Consider the following 27655-nt stretch of genomic DNA (forward strand, 5'->3'; position numbering starts at 1 on the left):
CTATTCTGATACTTAGGACACAAGGTGGGGGAAAGCCCAGTGATTAATTTTTTGAACTAAATATAAGCATGAGCCAGTTCCTCTTTGAAATTGCCAATGCCCAAGATTGGTAAGATTTGTCTCCCTTCAAAGAGCTGTAAATCCCATCCTTATTCTAAAGTTGGATGTTCTTACTTCCTAGTTAGAAATAATAGTAGCCTTAGAGTTGGATTTCCAGCTTGGAGCTCAGCATGTAGCCCCAATTTGAGCATGCAAAATAACCAACCATTGCTACTGCCATTAAGTTATTCATTAGCTTTTATGGCGGTTTGTGTCTCATTAATCCAACTTGACACATAGTGAACTACCTGCTTATCTATTTATGCTTCTTTTCTGCTTAAACGTATAATATGGAGAGAGATATAGTACCTTGTACTGCTAATAGATGTTGGTTTTCCCACATGCAGCCAGATCATTCTCTACTGGAGTGAGACGTCAGCTTTCACTTCCACATGACTCAAATTGACAACATTTGCTTGGGTGTCCAGCTGCTTTTAAAGAAATGTCTCTTGTTGCTTTCTAACTGTAGCAAGTACTTTTTTGAGAGCTACAGGTGGCGCTCTTTTGGCTTCTTCACCATAAATGTTTGTTTTTTGCAAGTAGAATTATTTGACTTAAGTAAAATTAGTCTTTCTTGTAACCAAAGGAAAAGTGTAGTTGGCTTGTTTCAGTCAGTTGAATGGCAGTGACAGCAACATATGTAGCCTTAATACGCTGATAAAGTAGTTTGAAACTTTATTATAGAGGTTTCAAACTCAAATATTAAACATAGGCGATCAATGAAGACGAAACCACTGAAACGATGATATGATATACCAGTGGTATTAGTTACCCAAACAGCCCTAGCTGTCTTTGAACTAAAGAGCTAAAGAAATCCCCCCATGTGTCTGGCAAACTGTATTTGGTTTTTGAAGAGGACACATGCTGGTTTGGCATCATTGAGCTGAGAATCCAATGACAACCATTCACTGGTCTAACATCCTCTTTAGTGTGCTGTTACGTAAAGCTTGGCATAGACTTCTTGAATGTACAAAGACAGTCTGTGTCTGAAGATAAACAGAAAGTAAGAAAAAGTTCTAAACAGCAAAAAATGTACAGTATGACACTGAGTTTTTGATATCCTGACCAAGTGAGAACGTATCTATGTAACTTTGCTACAAGTTAGAGTATTTGTTTGGCAGAGCCAAACTTTTTCAAGCTCAATCTTCTGCTGTTTCTTCTATTGCATATGGGTTTATTTAAGCATAAACAGAAGACAAAATGCAAAAGGGAAAACCTGAAGTCTGTTCACATCTATAACATTTGTAATAGTTCCATTTTGTTTACTCTGTGTGAATTGTGTAAAATAATCAGTGTGCTTTAATCGGAGCATAATCAACTACTTTTTCCTGTGATGTTATGCTCTTTTGTTGGTTGATGTTTAATTGTCACCTGTGTATCTGGGGATTAATTTTCAATGTGCTATTTATAGAGTATTAGTGCTCCAAAGCTTGTCAGGTGAATCACCTGAATCAATCAGAAAGTTGGTCAGGCTGTCATCAGTTGGAGCCGCTTGCAGCATTTGACTTGCTAAAGGAAAGCGAATCTTCACCATTGCACATAGAGTCTGCATAGTGTATCATCATATTAAAAAGCAGAATTATAAAAGCTTGTTACTTCATGTTATATTCCCTCTTTAGTAAATTCCACGTTAGTGTTATATATGCTGTATATGTTGCATGTGTGTTACAATGCATATTTCACAGAGATTTCTGAGATCTCTAAAAACAGATCAGTGGCAGCACAATTTAGCTGTTGATCATATTACTGTAGATATGCTGCAGTGCCAAATGTATCACAAGGTAATGCTTGAAGCAGATGCGCAACAGTGTTACAGGGTATTACTATCTGCTGTATAGGCAGGCAATTTTAGTACATTCTCAGCACATTAAATTGTCTTGTTCTTTGACAACAAGACAATTCAAAGTGCTTTACACGATTAAAAGGAAAATAAACTGTATGAAGACTCTGCTGGTTATAATCTGAATGTTTATTGTAATTATTAAAACAAACTAAGCCCAGAGGTTGTAAAATATGGGTTTTTATTGGCTTGTTTTTTTTGTTTTTGGGGTTGTAAAGTTAGGTTCTCAAAAGAAAATCTGGTTTTCAGTTGGTTTACTGTTACTAATTTTATAACATTACGTTTTTTTCTGTTTCAGCAAAGTGACTCATTTTCCCATTCGCACTGCAGGACTTCAGACAATTATTTTTTCCCTCTGCTGAGATCGCCTTTAATTTATTTTCTCAGCTTTTTACCCTCTTCCTTCTCCTTTTAGTGTTTCTTTTTTTTCTTCATTCTTCTTTTTTTAATCTGTCTGTATTTTCACTCCTCCCTTTCTCTGTAAATTGTTCCTGGTGACATAATGCTGGAGCAGGCCTGTGTTGTTCTCATCTGGAGTTAATACACAAGTGTGAATACAGTATATGTGTGGCTGTGTGGGGCCTAGTTTCAACACATTGTGTCTTTGAATGTGTTGGTGTCTGTTTCTCTATAGTGAGTTTGCAGCCAAGTATAATCATTGCCTGAATGAAAATGGAAACTTAAATCCTTTCATCTTCTTTTCATGGCATTTTCCTTTCTTCTGTTTCCCCTCATCTTTTCGTTTTCTTCCAACTCTGTCCAATGGAGCAGCAAAGGGCAGATGGAGGTCTGTGATTTTTGAGACACACCCAGATAAAAATCTCTCTCTGCCTTTCTTCCTCTCTGGGGAAACTGAGCAAGATTCTTGTATTCCCTTCATCTGTACGTGTGCATGTGTGTGTGTGTGTGTGTGTGTGTGTGTGCGTGTGTGTGTGTGCTAATACTTTGCTCTGTTTCATTTGGAGCAGATGTTGAAGGGTGAGGTCTTAAACACTCAAACAACCCATTTTCTCATTGTACTTTGCTCTAGTGGGTTCATGTCAGTCAGTCAAAGGGAAGTTGATCGGCTTTATCTGAGCAGCACACTGACCCACATGCACTGCTCTCACACGTGCAGCCACATGGAACAGCAGACTGGATTTGATTAGTTTACAAAGCGCAGTTAATATCATAACAATCTCAAAACATTATGACACAGTTTTCCATATGTCCAACGAATGAGTGTTATTTTTCTTTTACAACCTTCACTGAATTACAGTCTGATCATGTTGATCAATTTGGAAAAGTCAAAGAAGTCCTCAAAATGGGAAGTATTTAAACACTTTTCAAAACTTTTATTCCTTTAGAACTCTCCCTAAAGGAGTTAGCTATTTACTAAATTGCTAAAAGCAATTTAGAAAGACCTATTTAATAAAATGCATGCTTTTGGACCAGTCAAACAATAATTTTCTTATAGCTGTAACTTCATGAGACTTTATCACTCACACTCCCACCTATTTCCTCTGGCATATCTGCCAGATTAATGCCTGACCAATGATGTTACTTCATCTCAAACTATGCTATGCAGACACTCTTTCTGCACTGATGAAGACTGATTTACCTTGGCATGTCAAATGCTTGAAGTGGCTGCCAAAGCTGGGGTCTTGTACCCATTTTATGTTACCACTTCTTTTTTTAGAGTACCCCAGAATTCTGCCAAACAAATAAATAAACACACTTAAATGTGGTTGAAGTTTCTTCAACACAAAACATGTGTTGCCAGCTCAAAGAGCAGTCTTTTGGTTTTAATCAACTCTGTCAAGAAAGCATGGCAATTTGAAAACTTCTACTTTTATACTTCAAAATAAGAGTTTCATACCTAAAGACATTATCTTTATAATCAGAGCTGATCAGCAGCAAGATTGTTCTTTAACATTCAACATTCTCTGTATTGTTATTCAGCACCACCCCAAAGACACATCGCAGAACAAAATTACACTGCATAAGCAGTACAAAACATATAACACATTAAGAAAAAAACAAATAACATCAGTTTAAAAAAGAGGCAAGCATGAGACAGACTTTAACTTGGCCAGAAATATCATGCTGCTAAACTTTGTGTTGGAGTTCTCCATAAATCATAGTTTAAAACTGAGTCGGTAACTAATCATAGCTGTGTTCCCATGGTAACCATGACCTTCAGGTTAATAGTAGCAGCTTATTTAACATATAATGGAAAGATTTGGTAAGAGGAGAAGGGAGGGAGAGGAAGGAGCGACACACTCGCTCCACTGACCAGCACTTGTAAATTAATTGCTATTGATCCAAATGGTTCTGAGCAAACAGCCACTCAGGTCTTTGTTTACTGTTCTGATAGCTCATCAGCATTCAAAGCGGGTCTTGTGAAATCCTTTTCTTTTCTCTTAACTTCACCATGGTTCAAGTGATCAGTATTATCACTAATTCACCTGATCTATCTTTGCTTATTCTTTCTGTTTTGACTTTTATTTTCCCCTTATTACTTCTGGAATAAAGTTTGCCAGAAAATGTGTCTCCGAACTGCGACTTTGATAGGCTCCATACATAAATGGAACCATTCTTTTATCCATCAAGAGCTGAATGTATGTGCTGTAAAACCCAAAAGGAACTGTGAAAGAAACTGCTGTGTGGCAGTTTTATCGTTGCAGTAATGTGGTGTGTATCATGCCGAGTCTCATGAGGATGTGCTCGTCTCCAGATGCCTGACCGCAGATTTTGTTCAGAGTTATATTCTTTTTGTGTCTTCTGGGCGTGTGTTTGTTTGTTTTGTGTGTGTGTGTGTGTGTGTGTGTGTGTGTGTGTGTGTGTGTGTGTGTGTTTGTGTGTTAGGGGTTTTCTTTTGCAATTTTAATCTGTGTTAATTGGTTTGTTTGTCTGGATCTGTGTGCAGAGTTTTAATGGCGCTTAAACATAGGAGAGGCACAGTCTGGATGTGTTGGTGTGTGACGGAGACTTGTGGAATTTCTCAGTCTGATCCAAAACAGCTTATTGGGATTATCCCAAGACAGACGCATATGTGTGTGTATCTTAGTGCAACTGCATGAATCAGAGGTAACATCCTGAGATCTTAAAATAAAATAAATAAATAAATAAAAAACTAGTTACCAAAATGAATGAATGTCTTCACTTTCCTTGTTTTTCTGGTGTTACTAAAATACGCAGATGTTATCATAGAGTTTCTAGTGTGTTATCTGGTTTTGTTGTGCCATCATAACTTCAAACACATCTTCACGATAAGCTAAGAAAGCAGCTAACATAGTTGTTGAAGGTGGGAAAACCCCCGTCCTGAGTCTTTTACAACAGTTTTCAGTGAATTTAGTTTCCTCTGTGCACAAGACTCACTAAAGCTTTTGCTCTTGAATGGACATTCACTTTGTCAATCTTTTAAAACAATAACTTATCAGAACAATATAACGGCATGTTTTGTATCCAGTGAAATTAAAGTGAATAAAATTTTTTGTAAATTACTTTTAAAATTTTTAGTTTACTTGTTCCAGAAGTTCAAGAAGCCCATCGTCCACATCATTTGAAAAGCAGACCAGGCATTTTTATTACTTGGACAATGTTGGCATTACTGAGAAGGCAGGGTTTTAGTTGTTCGTAAATGAGCATTTCCTTTTCTATGCAAGCTAAAAACAACTTCCTTGATCTATGTTCAAGTCACAGGCCAAAGAGATCCAAACTCTTTTAAAGGGAATGGATTTAAATTTCCCAAGTTCTTAAAGCAAACACAAAAAAACCACAGCTCAAGCACAGGGCAAAATTCAGCATAGTGCAAAAGTGTTCATGATCCTTGAACTTTCTCATGCTCTGCAACTTTACAATCATAAACTTCTCTTTATTGGGATTTTATGTGGAAGATAAGGACACAGAAGTCTATAATTATAATAAAAAAGGTAATGATTCATGGTCTGAAATTTGGATTTAGCCTGTTTTACCATTTTGTTTACATCTCTTATCTGCAGATGTCTTAATCTAACTACGCTTTTACTAATGTGTCTTGGCGTTCGGCTGTCTCCCTCCCTCTGTCTCTCTCCAGGCCCTCTGCATAAATGTGCAGTGCAGTGATTTGCTGGAGACGCTGAGCCTGATTTTCTGCGGTGCAGATGTGAATTGTTCAACTGGTATGGCAAATTGTCCGTCACCTGAGTCCCTTGCCAGTGCACATTCCCAACCTCTGCAGGCCGAGTTAATCAAACATAACCTCAACACAGGTACAGCATTTGATCGCTTTCCGGGCATCAGAAACATGTCTATTTAAAGTTGTAAATACCCTTGAAAGTTGAATTGAAAATTAAATTGTCACAGTTGCATTACATGAGACTGAAATTCCTACTGAACTGGTGCATTCTATGTTTGAGTGGGTTAGATAAGATAAATATGAAGATAAATATGAAGTTGTCTAAGTACCTCATAATCATCTCATCTTAAACTGCTATGCCATTTGTGTCAACATCTATAGTTGTGTTTTGGACGAAGATAACAATCTGTGATAAGAGACAGACTTCAAATTATCTTCAACGTTTCATCAGTTTTGCAGATAACTGTTCTTTTTCACTTTGCGCCTTTGCATTATTTTGTTTTTATATTGTTTTTAGAACTGCCCCAGTTACAGACGGAACCTGATATGGATCTGAAATATTATCCACCGCCGCCTTGCGTCTCTTACGAGGGCTACTTGTTCAAAACTGCATCCATGGGGCGGGCTGTGGCGGAGCGCAAAATGAAAGAGGGTATGTGTAAAAAATCTGTGAACCAAAAGGTTTATTAAATAATAAGTTTGATTTTTGCAATGTGAATATATTAAACTGACGAAGAAAGATATTTTATGAACAATCTAATGGGCTAAAAATAAGAAAAGTACTCTTCATGCTGAAAATGTATTATAATGTTTGGCATTCTGTTTAGAGTTCAGTCGTCGTTGGTGCATGCTAAATGACGGCACCTTCAGCTACTATGAACACGACAAGAGCACCAATCCCAACGGGACACTTAAAGCATCGGAAATTGTTTGTTTGGCTGTCGATGCGCCTGAGAAACACGGGTAACCGCAAACGTTCCTTTCACATGATTCAGAAATTGCTGTAAATGCATTTTAAACCAGATTCATTTCAATTAAAAAAAAACAAACAAAAAAAAACACTTTTGATCCCAAAGGGAAATTAAAATGGAGTTTAAAATTTAGGCGGTAGATTCTTTGTTCATGAGATGAACATGTTTTGGTTTGAAATGTGCAGACTGACCCCAGAACAAAAGCAAAAGACCCTTACCTGCCTTACATGCCTGAAGCTGGTAAGATAGTGTCATTATCCACAGTTAAAACAAGTCCTGTGCTGATATGGGCTGAATGACAACTCAGCAAAGAAGAAGCCATTGCTTGCAAAGCAACATAAAAAGCCTTATTACAGTTTGCAAATACGCTCCAGGATAAAGACCTCAAACTTATCCTGTGGTCCGATAAAGTTAAGCTTGAAGTGTTGGGCCCTAATGACCAACATTACCTTTGGAATATGTAATGTTCTAAATGGAGGAAGATGGCAAGACTGAGAGCACCATCAAAAATGTGAAGTATGTAGGAAGTAGCAGAATCATGTTATGAGGAAGTTCTGAGGAAGGACTGGTGTATTTGATAAAATAGATGGCACAATGAAGAAAAATCATTTTGTGGAAATAATTAAGCAACATTTAAAGGCATCAACTTGGAAGTTAAACCTTAGGCAGAACTGGGTCTTCCAGACGGACATTAACTTTCGTCATGCCATCAAAGTAGGTACAAAGTAAACTAAGGACAACAAATCCCTTCAGTTTTGAAGTGGACAAAACAGTGCTCTGATTGCAGTCACACAGAAAATCTGCAAAGCTGGAAAAGTGAGCAAGAGAGCTTACATAACCTGACTCGGCTACGTTCAGTCAGGAGGAACGGGTCAGGATTCCAGCAAGCTATTGTGAGAAGCTTTAGGGTGGATAAACAAATTAATGTGTGACCCAAGTCGTGCAGTTAAGGCCATTCTACCAAAGACCAAAGAAATGTATTCACATTACGCGTTAGAAGAAAGTAAAACAAAAGCTCTCATACCAGCATTTCGCTATTAGGAATAATTTAGTTATTTCTAACTGACCTAACATATTTAGTCTGATTTTAGTTTCAGACAGTGAGGGGAAACAAGGTTGTGTATTTTTTTTTTTAAACTGTATGTAAATGTCTGGTTTCAACAAGTAATTATAGTTTATACCAAACACATTGATAAATATTTTTTTAGGAATGTTGCAATGACATTATATTTAAAAATATATATAATTCTTGGTCAGCTTCCCAGTTCAGGCTAATCAGGAGCAAACCTGATCACGATTTATGGAACTGGAAACATGTCTTTGCAATAAAATCAGAAAATTGAGTCTGGGAAAGTTCTGAATTTTAAAATAAAAATAATTAATCGAGTATCTTTTCTGCCGTTTCACTCATGATCTCTTTGTGAATTACAGGTATGACTTTACCTTTGAACTCTACTCAGAATCTGAGCGTATTTATCTGTTTGGCACTGATGAACCAGACAGCCACAAGGAGTGGGTCAAGTGTATTGCCAAGGTAACATTTCTGCACCACTATGCATAGCCAGCTCGTACTTTTTCCATTAAATCACCTGAAACGGCAGAGCTCTGATTGGACAGGAGATATGCAAATCATAGAAGAAAACGGTACCTTGTTGTCGGAAAAAGTGTTTTCAGATAGCATTGTTTAAACATCAAGGCGTGGTAAAAGCCCTCCAGAGCTTCTGCTGCTGAAAGCCAGCAAATGTTTCATGCAGAAATCAAGCCACCAAAGTATGTGCTACACTGGGCTATTATTGGAAAATTGGATGTGTCAGATGAGGTCAGGCAGAGAGGAAAAAATGTTGAGGAGCCACATGATTGACTTACTGTGTATTTCTAACAGCAATACATGTTAGAGTTTTTATCCAATGAGGTATGAGGAAAAAGAGGAATTTGTTATTTCTTTCTAATTCATTTTTCTCCCGTCTGCAGACCTTTATCCCAGCCACAGCAGAGCCTTTGCTGAGGCTGAGTTTTGAGCGGATCGGACGGCTGAAGTGTAAAGATGGCTTGAACTTACAGAAATCCAAGGTCGGCTGGTTCGCTCTGGCAGGCTCTACTCTTCATGTTTACCTGGAGAACAGCAAGGGAGAGGAGATCCACCTGCGGAAACTCAATGAACTTTGTAAGTGAGACATAAGAAGACAAGCCCATAAAGACCCTTTTATTCTATAGAATTAATATATTTGGAACAAGGATGGCAAACAGGCGTGTGTTGGTCAGACTCAATAGTCATTTCTTTTCCCCTTGCAGCAATTCAACAAGACAATGAAGTGTTGGTTCTTGTGGAGAAGGGCAGGTGAGGGCAAGCAGTGGCCTAATTTCCTATTTCTAATTTTCTAATTGCACACACCTTTCGAAATGGCGAAATCGGAGAAACAAGAAAAAAGTGTTTCTGTTTATATGAGCTGTTTATTTTTCTTCTTTTGCTTGCGTCTCTGTTATTGTTAAGGACTCTGTACATCGAGGGAGAAAGGAAGCTGGACTTTGCCGGCTGGTGTGGAGCTATCCAAGCAGCGGCAGGGAGCGGAGGAGACACACTGAGTCAGCAGCAGCTCACAGACACAGATATACCCGTCATTGTACTCAGCTGCATCGACTACATCACGCAGTGCGGTGAGACACATCGTTTGGAATTTGTTCAATTAAAAAGGATGAAAAATATAGTTCTGCTGCATCATTAATTCACCATAAAATTAGATTTCTGATCATGAAGAGCTCCGGAAATATTGCTTTCTTGACACTTTGGGTCATGTCTGTTTTGGACTTTAACATAACAATGACAACAGGAGGGGGAATGCTTAAGGCTATAAAAGTTTGAAAAGTTTTTTGTTCAAGTCAAAAGCTGACCCTTCTGGAAAAAAATAACCCCACAGCCTGATGCTGCCCTCACCATGTTTCACTATGGGGACGGTGTTTCCAGGGTGATATACTGAGCTGAGCACCTTTATATACACATTTGCTCCCTCCCCTGCATGGCTGGGAGCAAACTTTAACTAGGATTTCTTATTTACAACAATGGCGTCCTTCTTGGTACTAGCATTCTTGCACCTGAGCTGTAGAGAGCTGCAGCTTCTACGGAGTTACTATTGTTTTCTGCCTCACAAAATCCCAGTGCAAAGCTCTATTCTCCTAGTTTTACTCCCAGTGTATTCGACTGTTCTGCAGTTATAATCTGCAGTGCTGAGAGAGCCCCACCTGTGTCTGTGAACTCATGTGACTGTAACAAAGGTTCAGTCTGTGGGAGAATCAACCGGCCACACGACAACAAAGAAACTCTGTTCCACCTCCATTTCTCTCCGTTCTCCCTCCACATTTTTCTTTGCTTGTGTTTTGTGTTCTCCATTTTATCTCTCAGCTGTGAGGCTTCCTCCCTCCCAACACCCCCCCAACAGGGAAAACAGATCCCGCTTCCTTGTTCATCTGCTGTTCCAGCTAATGCAATCATCCATTACAACGTGATCGAGTGCTGCATGTTTATTCATGCTTTCCCACACACTCTCTGCCTCTGCTTACATGAAAGACGGGAAAAAAAATTCATGTCATACAGGAATGTGTTTTTCATGCAGTTAAACGCAGATTTTGGTGAAAACGGATATTTGATGTTGGCTGCTTTTACGAAACCAACATCAAAGAAGAAGAACTGGAATATATTATTTTGATTTACTGAAGGCTTTGTTGTGGAAGTGGTAGTTGCACATGTTTTAAATACTGATGTTTTTAGTTAATTCTTTCAGTTTGGAAAAGAACAACAACCAGCTGACTGAGAATAAACCGGTCCCAACACTAGAAACAAATGTTTGACGAGTAGTTAAATCATCAATTGAGCTTCAGTAGCTTCAGCTTATGTTCGGATGTGACAGTTTTGCACAGTTCTTTGAGCTCAATTGACTTTTCCTAGTCTGTGCTCAGCCATTTTACTTTTTTTTCTTTCCTCTCAAAGTTTGGGAAAGTATAACACTTGATTTCAATATGATCTGGATGAAAATGAAGGATGAACAAAGGAATATGAAAAGAATACAGATCCAGACTTGGAAATTAAATAATCAATTTCCCAGAATAAAATTACACATATCCTTTTCATTCATTTATATTTAATCAGGGAGTAAAACTGACAAAGTGTTTGATCTAGTTTGACATGAAAGATGAGTAGGAATCATGCAACTTCAATATAATAAATGCTGTCAGAGGAACAACAGTGTTCATATAATATATATACATATAAATGTGAATGTGCAGGGTTTTCATATGACTGTTAAATTGTGTTTTATTTCTTCCAGGTTTGACATCGGAGGGAATTTATCGGAAAAGCGGCGTGAACTCCCGTGTGGCGGCCTTGTGCGACAGATTCCGCCGAGACGCTCGTAGCCTTCGATTGAAGGAGGGAGAGCATCAGGTGGATGACGTCTCCAACACTCTCAAGCGCTTCTTCAGGGAGTTAGAGGAGGGGCTGTTTACATCAGAGTATGCCTACAGCTGGCTCAGCATCACTGGTAACTTGGACACGACGTCGCCCATACAACTAGGCTGTGTGAACGATTCAGGACACAAAATATTCCCAATAGACGTAGGCCGTGTGTTCAATCCCTGCTAAGATTCTTTGTTGTACAGCGGACATGTTCTCCTCGTGCATGTGTCTGTTGTCTCTGGCTTCCACCCAAAGGTCAAAAACATCCGTGTTGGGTTAACTGGATTCACTTGACTATTGTAAGTGTGAGTCATGCAGACATGAATGGTCGTCTGTCCTCTGTGTCTCTACTGGTGCTGTGATGGACTGGTGATGCATCCGGAGTTTACTCTGCCTCTCACCTAATCACTGCTGGAGATATGTCACCTTGTAAAAGTATTCATAATCCTTAAAGCTTTTCTGTCATTAACAACCATAAAGTTGAATGTATTTTAGTCAAACTGTATGTGACAAACCAGAACAAAGCAATGCATTGTCGTGAAATAGATGGAAAATCTTACGTAGTTTCCAAATGTTTTAAAATAAAATCTGAAAACGGTAGCATGCGCTTGTATTCGGTACCCTCTGAGTCAATCCTTTGTAGAAGTCCCTATTGCTACAAAGACAGCTGAGGTGGGATAACCTGTCAACAGGACAGCAATTAGACATGCAGTCCACTCATCTATCCTTGCTTTTGTTGAAAGAAGACCATAAGACATCATGGTGGCAGTTTGACACACGCTTAAAGCAGTGGTTTCCAAAATTCTTGGCTTCTGATCCACAAAGTAACATTCAAAGGCTTGTGACCATTACAGTTGGTTAGTTATGAAAATATTTTTACTAAGACAACTAATTGGTGCTATGATGAAAGCAAAAACTGCATAAACAGCCAGTATGTAGCGTTTATCCATTAATTTTTTTTATTCATTATTGAATACAATCTTAAGACCCCACATTTGTTGATTTGTGACCCCAACAAGCCTCAGCAAATATGTGGAAGACGGTTTTTAGCCTGCAAAGCTTTTGTGTGGCAGTAAACTAATATGGCACATTAACCTCCTCGTACTGTGCCATCCCTACTGTGAAACACTGTGGTGACAACAGGATGCGGTGGGAATACCTTTATTCATCTGGGGCACTCATATTATTCTGAGTCAATGGGAAGATGGATGTGGCTAAATGTAGGGGGACTGGTTGGGAAAATTGTGTTAAGAGGCTCCAAACCTCATGAGACTTTGGGAAGGTTAACCTTAAAGCTGGAGAAAAAAACGTAAACATGCAGCCAGAGACACACAGGAGTGAATACGATCAATGAATGACCCAGTCAAAGTCCAAACCTAAATTCACATGAACATTTCTACTAAAACTAGAAAAATTAGCAAAAAAACAAAACAAAAAAAAAGAAATCAGTCTCCAAATGTGCAAAACCGGTGGAGATTTATCCTGAAATACCTGCTGCTGTAAATGCAGTTAAATGTGACCCTACAAAGTATTAATGCTGTGGAACCGAGTACGATGTAGCCACATTCGCTCCTTGTGACGTCTCTGCTTTCTCTCCCATGTTTTCCAGCCTTACAGGATGAAAATGATAAAATCTCAGAATACAAGGCCCTGTTGGACAGACTGCCTCGCGTCAACAAGGCTACACTACAAGCCCTCATCAACCACCTCTACTGGTGAGAGAGAGAGAGAGATCAATAGACACCAACTATGAGCTTCACTGACGTCGCGTGTGTGCGTGCTCGGGTGGCTTATTGTCACTGTTTGTGCTTCAGCGTGCAGCGTTTCTCTGAGCTAAATCAGATGAACCTCCACAACCTGGCCATAGTGTTCGGTCCCACTCTGTTCCAAACCGATGGGAAGGACTACACCGCCGGCCGAGCCATAGAGGACCTCATTCAGCACTACACACTCATATTTGAGGCGAGTCTGCCACAAAAGGAATAACATGAGGAAGCAATCTTTTTTTTTTTTTAGATTCAGTTTCATTCAAACCCTAAAGATCTTGGCTTTTTAAATTAACTGTAAGTCCTGTTGCTGCTATTAGTTTTTTAGGGTAGGTCTCTTAACATTTCTACACATTTTAAACACTCATGGTTGGTTTTTTCCCCCCCTTCTTTCCAGTATGAGTTATATATCTCAGTTTTCAAATCCTGCGACAAATTCTTGGTTGGATTTAGGTCTGGATTTCGGAAAAAAGATTGTTAGACTTTATGCATACTGTTATTGGAACGTTTTTGAAGTTGCGTATTGATAATCTTGTGTTTGTGTGTGAGTGAATGTGTTCATGCTGATTTGGTAGGTGGATGAGCAGCAGCTGGACAGGCAGCTGAAGGAGATCAAAGCCATCATCCAAATGAGAGAAGGACACCCCAAGTTTCCTGTGAGCATCGCTCATTTTTATTCTGATCTCAGCTGCTTTGCTAGGGACTTTCTGCCTCACAGTAAGGCTGTTGTCAAATCTCACATGTCTTGTTATATCTTTATCTCCTTCATGCTGTTCGCTCGCCCCTTTTCACAATCTCAGACTTGATGGTATCCGACCAATGTGGAGTTCAAAGTTTAATTTTGACTTGCTTCCTTATCGGTTTACACACTTGAAGCACTGCAGATTACTAGTGGAAGTATTGCATTTTTAGAACTTTTTATTATAAGTCATGTGTCATGTGCCTTGGTAGCTTTATAAATAAAGACTGTAATTGCTAAGCAGTTAATGCAGCGTGTTGATGCGACTTATTAAACTGAAGCTAAATTCATTTTAATCACATCTTGATTGCTTCATTTGCTTTACTTGTACTCAGCATTTATTCATCTTATATACATGCTTATGTTGCTGCGTTCTGTTGCACTTTATTTGACGTTCTCTGCATGTTTCTGTTTTAACCACATCAGAAACCCGGAGGTAATGGCCACTTCATCTGTACTGTGTATCTGGAGGAACTGAAGGACACAGCTGAGCAGCATGTCAAGGTAAAACGGGCTTTAACAGCTAGCACAACATCCTATTTTATGGTTTATTGCCCACTTATTTCTCTTTACTGCACTAGTTAATAGTTAATGTTAATGAACATTTCCGTCTTTGTTGCGCTGATTGTAGTTTAACTCTGGGTTTCCTGTTTGCTCTCCTCTCAGATTCCGGGTTCAATGACTGCAGCAGAGCTGGCGTACGAGGTTTTGGACAGGCGCAACATTCCAGTCAAAGATAAGGATTACTGGAGCTGTTGGGAGGTCTGCGAGGAAATCGGTGAGATAATTTTAAAAGTGATGAGGAAGGGGAGAAAGTGGAACAAAATGATGACTTTATTTAATTTTTAGGTGTATGCGTGTGTGTGTGCGTGTGCGTGTGTGTGCGTGTGTGTGTGTGTGTGTACATCAGCAGGGAAAAAATTACAAGGGAAAGTCCATAGAAGAATTTTAGTGAACCTAATTTAAAACCAAATTAATTCAGAAGCCTGTAATTAAAGGGGGCACATGGTGTAAGGGAATATTATGTATTTTGCAGGCACATAGTGCAATTTTATAGAACAATAAAGTAATCATTTTACCTGTGCTATATGTGCTGTACATATCAAAAACAACTTTAAATAAATTTCATTTTACATCATAACAACCTCCTACCTTCAGATTACGATTGAACATCACAGTTCTACACAGTTTTGTGAAATCAGTTCTTATCTTCTCAGCAGTGTGACAGTTTGCTGTGCAATCTTTTGTTTGGCTTGGTATGTAGGACTGTCTGGGCCTCTGCCTGGAAGCCTGTTGATGGCTTATCAAATGCCAGTAAAACCCAGCTGATTTCCCTGTACGAGTTAGAAATCCAGTTTCCAACTTCCTGTTTCTCCTGCCATTGTTTTCTCAGTGAAATAATTCCTTTCACCATTTTCTGGAATCATTTTGGCTCTAAATCTTTTGCTTCCTCAGAACGTCCACTGCATTATCAGGAGCGAGTCTTGCCCATTCTTCACTCTGCTGGCAATGAGTCCCATCTTCTCATCAAGAAGCAGCCTGCTATGGACGCCATGATCAACTACCTTGGTAGAGACATAAAGAAAAAAACAGCCTTTCTGTGAATCTCCCAATGTCATTTATGCATAATCAGAAACCCTCGATTCTTCCTTTTAGCCACTAAACTCGACGTATCCAAGAACGGGATGATGAAATTCAGAGAAGAGCGAAGCATCCTGGGTTTGGGGCTTCCCTCTGGAAATTTCCACGATCGATATTTCATCCTCAATGTCACCTCTCTCAGAATGTACAAGGATGTCAGAGTAAGAACAGTGATGCATGAGATAAAAAAATGATTCAAGTTGATCCGGATATTCCTTCACAGACCTGTTTTGTTCTTTCTGCCAGAGTCACCGTGCAGAACGGGAATGGGTCGTGAAAAACTTGAAGATTTACTTGGGAATCAAGAAGAAGCTCCGTCCTCCCACATGGTGAGCGAATGCATGTTCACCAAACAGCATATAAACTGTCGACTTATCTATAAAAAAGATTTTAAGGTAAGGAGAAAAAAAAAAAAGAGGGATCTCAAATTTTTCATCAATGAGCACAAATATATTCCGCTGCACGTTTATCCCACTCAGCATTTCACTTGCTACATTGCCAAGAATTGTAATTCTGTTGGTATCATAAAACAAAAAATATTTTTTCTTAATGTAGGATTTTTGTCCACACTGAATTAATAAGGTTATAGAGATTTTTTTTTGTTTTGTTTTGTTTTGTTTTGGCCTCTAATAATACATATTTATTAGTTGAACTGTTTTATTTTCTTTCAATTTATTCATCTTTTGCTCATCCAATAAAACTTGCAAACATTCTGAGGCACCACTAGAGGACAGACCAAGTCCAGGAATAAATCTGATTTTATGTCTTTCTCTGTTTCTAGTTGGGGTCTGACTGTTGTGTGTGAGAGCAAGAAACAAGAGAAGCCAGAGAGACAACAGTGGTGAGTTTCTCTCAATATATTTTCTAAGTTTCGCCGTATCTGATATCCCAGCATTCCTGATACCTCAGTTTGTCACTTGGCTGTGTTAGTTTATGCATAAACTATAACTGATCAGATAACATCACTAAACAACACATCGTACTCTTCTCACACTAATGTGCATCTAGGTAAAAATCTACTATAAAACTTAATAATTACCTTTTATAATCTTCAATTCTACCACAACTTCTCAAAAAATCTTGAAGAGTAAACCCAGTTCAGAAATGAATTATTCAATTCTTCTTGAACGTCCCTGTTGTTTATACTTCGCCTACAAGCTTCAGACATTCTTGTAAACTTGTTTTAGGACAAAAACATTATCTCCAGCATAAAGCTGGAGATAATTGAGTTTATTGTTTTGCTGTCCATATTGTGTGAGGAAATACTCTCTGTACTTTAATAATTAATGATTTCAATGCCTCGACTAACAACAACAATAAAACGACATTCTTATTAAAATAGTAAAATACTCGAATGATGATAATGCACAAAAAAAGTGTCTAGAAAAACTTTAAAGTACCTTTAAGCAGGCTGGAAAATACGGATGAAACCGATTTATTTTAATATTAGCTGAAATTCTTGCTCTATAAAGCAAAATGTAAAGAAACAAAGATTGATTTGGCAGTTTTAAGTAATATATTCTAACTAAATTATGAGAAAATATTTTACTTCCTGCAATGCCATGTATCAAGCATTTCTATTTTATTGTTCAAATGAAGATTTAGGTAATGACTTCATGAATCTTAATAGTTTTGATTAACTTTTACTCCTAAGTCTCCCGAAATAATACAGTTACTATGGAAACTTATATCAGTGCTACACAATCCTCCTTTGTTGTGCAAAGAGGGAAGGCACCAGAAAGTAGTACAACACCAGTAAGATTTTTGTGTTCACAGAAGGACACTCCTGTTTTTGTGCTGATGCATTTGCTTTTCTTTATGTTCAGAACGCCGTGGTATTTTCTTTCTTAGTGGAAGTTTGATTGTATTCATGATAAAGTATGCATGTAAATATGACAAACATCAGAAGCTGGAGGCTTTTCTTCTCTCAGAGAAAACAGGTCAGATCCCTGCATGAGTTTGGTGAGTGAGGCGTATGAAAGGTCGGCTCCACCTAGAGGGGAAACACGCCAGAATACCTATAACCATGGCTGTGTTGTGCTCCAGGTCTCTTCACATCCCCGTTCCTCTCTATGTTTTTGTGCATCAGCATAATGTGTATATTTGCCCCCCTCCCCTTTAAAGTAGACTAAGACTGCACAGTGACATTAAGGTCCTTGGACAGGTTTTTTGGATGCATCTAGAAGGCATGCGCTCTCCTTTACTAGAGAAAGAGCATTTGGGTTTCCCATCTTTTTTAGGGCTTTTTCTCTATTTGGAAGTTTCATTTAGATTGTGATGGTAGATTAACTTGGTTGAAGCATATCAGGGTCCCAGATGTTGCGTGAGGGAACCCTGTAGCAGCAATGAAATCCCATCCATCACTTTTTACTCTTTGTATTGCAGATGCTTCAAAAATGTTGGTGCAAGACTTTTGACAAAGTTTTCAAAATAAACTTGTGTTACCCCCTCGCTTTAAGTTTCTGGTTCTGGTTTTTATAGGGCTTTTCATGGACAAATGTCAGCATATGTCATTGATTTAAAAAAAAAAAATCTTTATACCGCCTGTCAGTCCCCTAAGGTCCAGTGGGCCAAACCTTCTGGTTATGAAGCTCCCCAGACTGAAGACAAAAGGTGACAGAGCATTTTCTGCTGAGGCCTCAAGACTCTGTAACTCACCCTCTGAGGATGATGAGAACTGTTATTTCTCTTAAAAAGCAGCTGAAAAGTTTTTTAAACCATCCTTTATGTAAGATCCTGTGCATTAATTTTTTCTTCTGGAGTTTCTTGTTTGTGCTTTCATAATTTTTTTCAACTATACAACAGTACACTAATATCACTTTCCTTTTTAATGATAGTTTAACTTTGTTTTTTTTTTCCATTTTATGTACCCCTTTGTATTTTTATTCTGTACTGTGTTGTATTTTGTGATATTTGCATGTGTGAAAATGTTTTTATCTACCTGATTACTTATTTCCCTTAAGCCAAGGCTGCAACCTCAAAAAGACCTGACAGTTCTCAGAGTTATTTAGCATTTTTTTTATACCACAGCTGTCATGTGCGTCATGTTCTGGCACTGCCCTCGCTGCAACCAAAGCTATGTAGCCAAGCAGCTAAAATCAACAAGCTCAGGCCTCCTGCGTATAGAGATCAGTGTGTCATTTGCTCCATGTGGACTGGGACTGGAAGGAAGCGCACACACCTACAAATTATGCAAATAAGCGAAATGCTGAGAGACTGAGGGACTTGCTTTTTTTCCTAAGCTGTAATGCACAAATGCAAAATGTGTTTAAGGAAATCCCTGGCATTCTATTTGCCTCATGTGGCTTATAATGCCGATTTATGAACGTCACAGTGCCACTCGCATAAAACCTCAGGTTATTGCACACAGATTTCCTGCTTTGCAGGGTGCTGTATTCTACACTAAAAACCCTATAAACATAATTCATGTATTTATTTGTTCATTTACAGTTTAAAATGAACAGGCCACATGTGGATAATATAAAAAAAAGCTTTGAATGAAAAAGAGTAATGGAAGAAAAAAAAAATCCTATAGTGTACCCCTTCTCTCAAAAGTCAATTCAGTATACCATAAGCAACTAAGTATAAATCAACCATCACTATACTTTTATACAAAAAACACATATATATATATATATATATATATATATATATATATATATATATATTCTGAAAGGTGTTTCCTCCAACACATTAAGATTGCAACTGATGGTGAAATTGCAGAAACCTTCCTTTTAGTGAAATGAAGAAACATCCTAGTGCAGCTTTGGAAAGACTGGAAAGCAGCAGGGAAGCTCCTTGTGGATGAGAGCCCAGTGGCTTTATGATCACCGTCACCTTTAATGAGATTTTCCAAAACTGCCACAATCTAGCAAGGTCTGAGCAATCTTAGAGATTCTGGAGAGTACAGGAGGATTTAGGGATATGCTAGTCCATCAATAAAGCTGATCTGAGAATGTGCTGCTATTGATTCCATAAATTAAATGTATTTATGGCATTGAAGAGTGGAGAAATTGTCATACATTAAATTTTCCTAAGGTGGAGCCAGACAATTGAAGGAAAACATATCACGAAGTATAGCAGCATATATAAATTTTAAAAACAAACAAGTAAATATTGAAGTCATTCCTAAAATGGTATAGGGTCTGCATGTTTGAGACACTGAGAGCTTTTCCTATTGGTTCTCCAGAGTCAATGCCTAATGTGTATGCCTTTGCACGGACACCCTGGTTCTGCATGTTATAATGTTCGTGCGCACGTCACACTGAGGCTGGCATTGTCAACAGCAGTAAACATCTTCACAGAAGTAATGGGAGCCCTGTCCCCGTCACGCTGTGGGCCATATTATCGTTTTGTTACGCTCCATTGTCACGTCTCTTCCATCTAGAAGCACACCTGAGAGGAAAACACACAGACGGAGAGAGAGAGAGAGAGAGAGAGAGAGAGTATGAGGACGACGGGGAATGGAGAAGACGAATGTAGCAAATGCATAAAGACGCTGCGTTTTTGTCTTTATTTTCTTGTAGCCGCTAACATTTCTCAGTAGCCGAATCAGAATGTCTTTATTGCTATTGAGAGCTTTTCATTTAATTGCTCTTCTTTTTGCTAAATATTTCTTGTATCGGCAATAGACCCCGTTTAGCTCTCGGTTGTTTACAGCTGACGGTGTGGAGCAGTTGGCAGTAAATTGTAAGCAACAAACAAGTGAAAACTGTTTTAGCAGATATAAACTGTAGGAATGCTTGCTCCTCTTTTGATTCACAGTAACAAGCACTAATGAGCTCTATTAGGCATAATGATGCCAACAAGGCTCAGAGAGGGAATCTGCATACGAGGGGCTTTTGCAGTACGTGTGTCGTCTTAATGTGTGTGCGGTATACCTCAAACGCTGCCTGCTGTTAGTTTTGTCTGTTTGTATCGCTCTTGTACCTCAGTGGAGAGCTCTGGAATAATTATCTTAGTTCAGATCGGTGCTGCTAACAGTAGTGTCTGTGTAAATAAAGCTGTTTATTCGTTATCACGACGTGTTCGACGGCTCGGAGGGATGTTGGACTCCAGCCGAAGTGGCTTCAATCATTCACATGCCACGGTTTCTACAACCAGCACTTAAAACTCGAGTGCAAGCAGGCATAGATAAATAATTGCAATCAAAGTTTTCCCGTGCTTCCTCTTGCAAATTAGCTCGCGCCTCTCTCTGTGTTTGCTCCATCGACGTCACCGCCAGGTGCTACAGGGGAAGGCATGACGAAATCAGTTAATGTCTTTGACTAAGTCTTTGTTTTCCTAAATTTTCCTCGGTCTCTCAGGGCTTATCTGCCTCTGCTACACACACACACACAAGCACACTCTGTGCCTCCCAAGTTTGTTCCACTGTCTGGCTCACCTTATCGCTAACCATTTATTTACAGGTATCTCTGCTGTGAAACCCAGTCGGAGATGAGGGAGTGGTACGCTACATTTCTTAGTATTCAGGTGGGTTCTCTCTCACATGCAAATGTACACACATTGCTCCTGCAAGCCGCTGTAACGTTTACTGGCAGGTGTGCAAGAACCTAAGTTATTAAATAATTTTTTTTGTAGAGTAGCTTAATCTCATAGTGACAATTTTACAAAACTTGCCACTGAATAAATATACACAAATATACAATTTATGTATATTTATTCAGCTGGTTAAAAAGGATGTGTTGAGGGAGAATTACTTTTACCGTCACTGATGTTTTACTTTTTGACATCTCTAATTATTCTCAACTAAATGTAACTGAAGCATTAACTGTTTAAAGTGGATCAGAATCTGCACAAACTGACTTGTCAAAGGTCCCTCTCTCTTTAACAAATTGCCATCCCTATGATTTAGTTTAAATCCCTGAGTAAATGTGCAGTTTTTATTTATTGTGTGCTTTGCACGTTTTTACAACGGGATCCAACACATGTGTTGCAGATCTGCTGTAATGATTTGAAATTCATAAATCTCTATTTTTTGCAGACAGTTGTATGGCCTCAGCAGGACATTTTAAAAGATCCGAATCCTGATTGTGTTGAATCGCTTTGGCACACACGCACACATAAAAAAAAACAAAAAAAAAAAACAATAAAAATCATCGTTGAGTGTCTCTGTCTGTTCTTTCTTTTAGAACGATGGCAACATTTGGCCCCAGGACGGAGTCCAGCAGAACCGGGTGAGCCGTGCGCTGCCGGACACTCGTCACGGTAACGTGTCACTGATCCCGTTGCGTGGCAGTGAGAATGAGATGCGGAACAGCGTAGCAGCTTTCAGCCAAGACGCGCTTGCTGTGAGTCAATCTGCCAATCACTGGGACTAATCTTGGACAAACCGGGACGGCTCGATCCGGAGCTGTCGACTAATCAGGGATATTCATGCTGAACAGGTGGCCGTGAACCTCAAAGCTGATATAGTACAACTTTAATGTCCCCGGGGAGGACTGATTTTAGTTTTTAAAATGGAGCTTGAATGCATTTTCTTTCTTTTTTTCCTCTGCAATCATTTAGCTTAGAGGGAGAAATGGAGCTATGGGTCATACCTGCGCAGCATGAATATGAACTGATCCTGTGATTTGACCATGATCTATATATAGTTATAACAGGATCTGGGTTCTTTAAATGTGACGATTTAAACAAAACTCCTTTTTTTACTATTTGGGGTTGTTTTACAAGACCAATTTGTGTCTGGGCCTGGAAACGTTTAAGAACTCAGACAACAGGAGGACACAGCAGCATCTTCACACTGCAGGCATGTTTCACTGAGAACTGAGAAAACAGACCTGGAGAAAGAATAGGTCTGGTAAATATCTGCCAGAGCGCAGAGAAACACAAACAATTGCACATTTTAAGTAAATTCACGTCTCAGACAGATTGCGGTTTACACCGTTTCAGAGCATGGCTCGCTGACTGGCGTCCGTGCGTACTCGGATAAACAAACTTTGACAGAGGGTTTGTTTGGTTCGGTTCCAAGCACACCGACATTAAACCAGACCTGTTCGAGCAGCAGCATCCACATCAGCCTCTCCATCTGTTCTCTCAATTCGTCACGAAACCTTTCAGTGCAGCACCAAACCGTCCCGCTCTGCTGTGACAAACAAATGTCCACAATCTGAAGTTGCTGTCGTCTCCTCCTGCTGTTTTCGGCTGCCACACAACTGCTCATTAGTTGGCTGCACCTGCAGTGGCACACAAGGATTCAAGTTACTTCTGCTGGAACTTCCACTAACAAAAAAAAAGAAGTTCTAGGTGGCGGTGCTGTTTGCTGTTACCTCCTATTGATGTTTCCTGCTGATCCTGTCCTGTCCGATGTATGAACCAAACAGTATTTCTGATAGGGGTGTGAGAGGAGGAGGAGTGATACAGGAGTAGACATGGGAGCAGGACGAAGATTCACTGAGAAAGTCACGCTTTCTCCAAATGGCCCAGTTTTTGATTGTTTCCATCTGCTTCTTTGTCAAAAACTTTCTCTATTTGTGTTTCAGCTCCTTAGAGATGTGCGATAACGCTCGCAGCAATGGCAGCGGCAAGGTAACTTTCGAACTTACTGTGAAAAATACAGATCGTGTTTTAGGTTCACATTCTACGTAATGTACTTCATGAAATACATAAGCTTCACTTCACTGGTCTTCAAAACATCCCTGCAGCTCTTAGCTCAACCATTAAAGGCTAAATATGGTGAGGGGAACATCTTGATTTTGAGTTGTCTTCTCTTCAGGGTTAACAGAAGCTAATAAATGAGAAACTTCATAAATGTTTTATAGCAAAGTTGTTCTGCTGGATCATTTTTGTTGGCCTGCATAGCAGGGCGGCTGAGTGTAGATGTCCTATAAAGTTAGAGAGCTAGCGGAGTAGACCGTGCCTTTCAGAAAATATTCTTAACCACTGAGCTTTTATCATGTTACAGCCCCAAACCTCAGTGTATTTATGTGAGATTTTACATAATAGACCAAAAATATGCATAAATTCAAAGTGGAAGGAACATTGTGTTAACATTTTTTTTTTACAAATACAAAAAGAATGTGGCCAACATGAACTTTGACCTGCTATCCTTAACTTGCCTGGATGTTCAGTAAATATATTACACATCTTCGCTTTTTATTTATTTTCACCCGGAGATGATCACAATAAACACCATCTAAAGTAGAACTACAGCATTTCATGTTTGGCCAAGTCATAACAGAGCCCCTTTTCAGGTTTTTCTGCGTACTTGTTGAAGTTTTAAACACTGAACAGACCTGAGATGCTCAAACTTGGGATAATATCTGATAACCCAACTAACATCCTGTCATGAGGATAAAGATGTCCTCCTGGAGCCATTGTCTGAGATGTGTTTTTGGGGTGATAAAAGCTTCTTCACACCTTTCTCCATCACCTGTTTACTGTGTTTCTTGGTGTTCATGACACTTTTTGTGCATTAATGTCCTCTGAGGCCTTCACAGAACAGCTGGATTCATACTGAACCTTGTGTTGGTCTATCAGGAGATCCCAATAAAACATACTGAAATTTGTGGTTGCAACATAACAACAGAAGTTCTAGTGGTATGAAGCTCACCTGTCATCTAGTAAAGAGCGCATGTAAAAAGGTAGCCAAAATTGTGAAATTCCTTATTTTTCAAAAATGGGCAATGAATGATACAACTTTTTAATTGACTAAATGGAGTCCTTTCACCTCAGAGCCAAAGCCGTTTTTATATATCTTTTGTTTCTGTGGTATCAATGAATAAAATGTTTTTGTGTCGGTGAAAACTGCAGAAGGGCTTTTAAAAATGTGTAAATTCAATTCAGAGACAAAAAAAGAAGAAATAAAATATATTGATATTCAAACTTTAAGAAGCTCCAGTGAAGGGAGGAACACATGTTTTTTTTTACTTGAACAGGCTTATTACAAAGGAATAATTTTGAGTTCCAACTATGGCAAATTAAAAGTGCCATAGTAAGTAAATCATGGTTTTAAAAAATTAACTCCATGTGCTCAGTGCAGGTATTCAGTCTTATCCCAGTTATCTGAAAATATGTAGACTACATATTGCTCTTTAGGACGAAGGCTGAACGGGAATCAGAGTCTCATCCTCCAGTTTAAAATGGTCGACTGGTGGAGCCGTCTTGCTGCATCTGTGTTTATCTGTCCTCTTGACCACGGCTTATTGAGTCCACATCTCATGAGCGGCCTCATATCTGGTTGCCATGGCTGCGAGACGTCAGTGGTCTGGATGGAGAATTTTAAGCTTGACCTCCCGAGAGACTTTATTAAATACAGTGAAACTGATTTAGCTTCAGGGAGATGGGCTGCATAACATACTCTAACCTTTACTGATGTTTGTGCCGGGACGAGTTTGAGATGAAAAGCGATGTTCAGTCTCTGACAATGATGGATGTTTGTTGTCCAAAGGTAGGAAGGAGAAGCTCGTCAGATGACTCTGAATAATCCGGGAACTTCCACATTCGGCAATTGTACGGAGCAGAGCGATGGACACTCTGAGAGCACGGACTCGTCATTATAAACCCGAACTTGAAGCTCCACCCAACAAGACTAGAATAAAAAAGAAAGAAAGAAAAAGATAAATCAACAGCAGGACCCTGTGAGAAACCCATCCTGCACCCCTTTCCGTTCACACATGGATGAATGGAGTGTTGGCATTAAAAGAAAAAGGAATAAACCACAAAGACTTCTCCAGCTGTTTCCAGCAGGTTCCACTGTTCTCATTGTTTACTGGAGTCAAAAAAAAGGACACACACTTTATTCCCCTCTTGTATTTGTTGTATAGAGTTAATTACTTTTGGCACAAAAACTGAGTGCTTGTACGTTTTTTGTTATTTGTTTTTTTTTAAATACAGGTTTGAAAGTCTTTTTGTAGCTAGATGTGTTTTTTTATTCACTTTAAATGCAATTGCTTTGGAAATGAGTTATTTAATTATGCAGCAGAGAGCTGAGTGGTTGTTGTAAAGGAAATCTGAGATCAGAGGAGGTTGTGATCTAATTTCTCCTGGACTGGGACTCAAACATGTCCGCTGATCGACCGACATTTGCTTCTCTGCTGGAAATCTGTGCAGCAGCTTCTTGGGCTAAGTTGTCACTTCTGCTCAAGAGGACAGTCTGATCGTATGGAAACCAGCAGCTTCAGGGCTGCAAAGGTAAGTCCGTCCTTAACCAGCAGAGCAACATCATAGTAAAGTCGGAGTGTTTAGCTGCAAATTTGGTGAACTATGAGAAAAACAGAAGTACCTAATTTGTTGTTAAATAACCATAGAGCACCTTAAAAAGGTTATTTTTATTTCAAGCAACATGTACTTATTTAAACATGAAGTTATTTTGTTTTTTATTTCTCAGCTGTTTTGTTTCTCTCTGTTGGTTCTTTGTTTTGCTTGAGTTGCATTGATGAGGCCTTTATCACTAACCAGCAGTATTTCTGAAGGTGTAGATCACAGATTTATTAAACTTAATTTAACAAAATGTCTCTTTGTCTATCTGCAATGTGGGATGTTGTCAGTAAAGTGTTTTAATTGTTTGAAGCAAACGTTTAAACTTTGTAAATGAAAAACTAATTAAAATGCACTGCAGTGTCTTATTTAATATTCCAGGTTTTGGGTCATTCTGTTGAAAACAAACAAAAAAAAAAGTGCTGTGCCTTCATCTCGTGTCGTGTTTGTTGTCTGGGTCCCTCCTGTAGGTTTTCCTTCTTTCTTTTAAAGTTTCATTCATTTTGACAGCAGACGCCGCACCGCCAGTCAGATTTGTTCAACTTTATGATTTTGAACTTCTAAGATGTTTTAGTTAAAACATCCTTTAAATTTGTTTAATATCGAGATAATTGTTGTAGTACTTCTATAAAATATTTATAGCATACAAATACAAGCATTGAATAAGCTCCTATGTTGCAGAATACTATTTAATGAACTTAAATTGGCGTTTATTTTTCATTTATTACAGGAGATTTTTTTTTTTAAGTATTTTTTGGAAAAACTTAAAGCTATACATAGCTTTTCTATTATCCACTCTTCAAAATGGGAAAGAAAATGGATCATGCCACTGACTTATCTGGCCTTTGACATAGACAGAGAGGATGCTGTAACAAAAAACAAGATTTAAAATGACATAAAATAAACAAACATAAAACCCAATAATCAGTCAATTCGCCTCACTTTCTGTTAAGTACTTGTTAAGCTCTGGAACCTCAGGTGTCAAATCCCGATCCCCAAAGGTCTGATTCGGATGTGTTGAGCCTGGGACATATTTCAACTGATCTTCAAGGACTGAAATTTGACACCCAGATCCTAAACTAATAGGTTGAACCAAAGGATTGTCTGCACTTTTGGCATTTATAATTAATATTTGCTTTTTTTTTTTAAAAAAACCAGAAGTTTGCTACCACTTTCCATTTTCTACATGTATTTATCAATGCTATCAAGTTCTCCAAACAGGTTTCAGCTGAAAACTTGTCATATAGTTGTTGATCAACGTAAGGATTATTATAATTGGCGTCTGTGAAACTAATAAATGCATTAATCTTGTTGTATATGCACCATTTCTGTTTGAACATGCATAGTTATGACCCTCCTGTTATTCATTAGCTGCACTAAAAAAAGTAGGTGCCTTCCAGCTGTGGTGTGGCTACGTGGTAAATTCTGTTTTCCCTCCATCCTCTTGTGAGACTAATGCACAGGCACACACACAAGCTGTGAAAAGACGAGCTGGACCTCAACTCGTGCCACAACATTTCGCATCTGTACAATACAAACGCATAGAGACAGAAACTTCTGCAAAGCCTGCAGGTTTCATGACAATGTCACGCAAAAACCCTAAAATAGAAGCCTATGGATGTGCTGTGAGGAAGAACGTCAGCTCTGTCACTGTGTGGCGGGTTACAGTGATCAGCGAGGGGCCCTCAGGATGGCTTCTATGTGTGTGTGAGTGTGTGCGCGCATCACGGTGGTCTACCAGTACTTCTTTCATTCTTTTAAGCAGAACTGACACATCAGGGTCACTTTTTACCTCGAGACACCCACCACAGAGCGCTGCAAGGGACTTGCCCACATGAGATCTTCACTAAACTGTT

At 38.9% G+C, this 27655-nt stretch overlaps 1 protein-coding gene across 9 annotated transcripts in view; it reads left to right on the forward strand.

Moving 5' to 3' along the window:
* The window catches only part of arap1 (ArfGAP with RhoGAP domain, ankyrin repeat and PH domain 1), a 73749-nt gene extending 47577 nt beyond the window's left edge, over positions 1-26172 (forward strand). For 4 of the 9 annotated variants that reach the window (XM_016677418.1, XM_007564130.2, XM_007564132.2 and 1 more), the window contains 21 exons: positions 5997-6171; positions 6556-6690; positions 6866-7001; positions 8441-8543; positions 8981-9173; positions 9302-9347; positions 9501-9664; positions 11329-11541; positions 13066-13171; positions 13271-13418; positions 13798-13878; positions 14388-14465; positions 14628-14739; positions 15417-15530; positions 15618-15763; positions 15849-15931; positions 16384-16443; positions 21011-21074; positions 21734-21892; positions 23084-23129; positions 24991-26172. In XM_016677418.1, coding sequence (XP_016532904.1) covers positions 5997-6171; positions 6556-6690; positions 6866-7001; positions 8441-8543; positions 8981-9173; positions 9302-9347; positions 9501-9664; positions 11329-11541; positions 13066-13171; positions 13271-13418; positions 13798-13878; positions 14388-14465; positions 14628-14739; positions 15417-15530; positions 15618-15763; positions 15849-15931; positions 16384-16443; positions 21011-21074; positions 21734-21892; positions 23084-23104 — 2337 coding nt within the window. In that variant the 3' untranslated portion in view covers positions 23105-23129; positions 24991-26172. The remainder of the gene's footprint in view (positions 1-5996; positions 6172-6555; positions 6691-6865; positions 7002-8440; positions 8544-8980; positions 9174-9301; positions 9348-9500; positions 9665-11328; positions 11542-13065; positions 13172-13270; positions 13419-13797; positions 13879-14387; positions 14466-14627; positions 14740-15416; positions 15531-15617; positions 15764-15848; positions 15932-16383; positions 16444-21010; positions 21075-21733; positions 21893-23083; positions 23130-24990) is intronic. The other 5 variants (XM_007564131.2, XM_007564133.2, XM_007564134.2 and 2 more) reach the window with 5 other exon arrangements.
* Positions 26173-27655: the final 1483 nt, after the last annotated feature.

This window comes from Poecilia formosa, unplaced genomic scaffold (genome assembly GCF_000485575.1).
Source record: "Poecilia formosa unplaced genomic scaffold, Poecilia_formosa-5.1.2 Scaffold155, whole genome shotgun sequence".
Lineage (NCBI taxonomy): Eukaryota > Metazoa > Chordata > Actinopteri > Cyprinodontiformes > Poeciliidae > Poecilia > Poecilia formosa.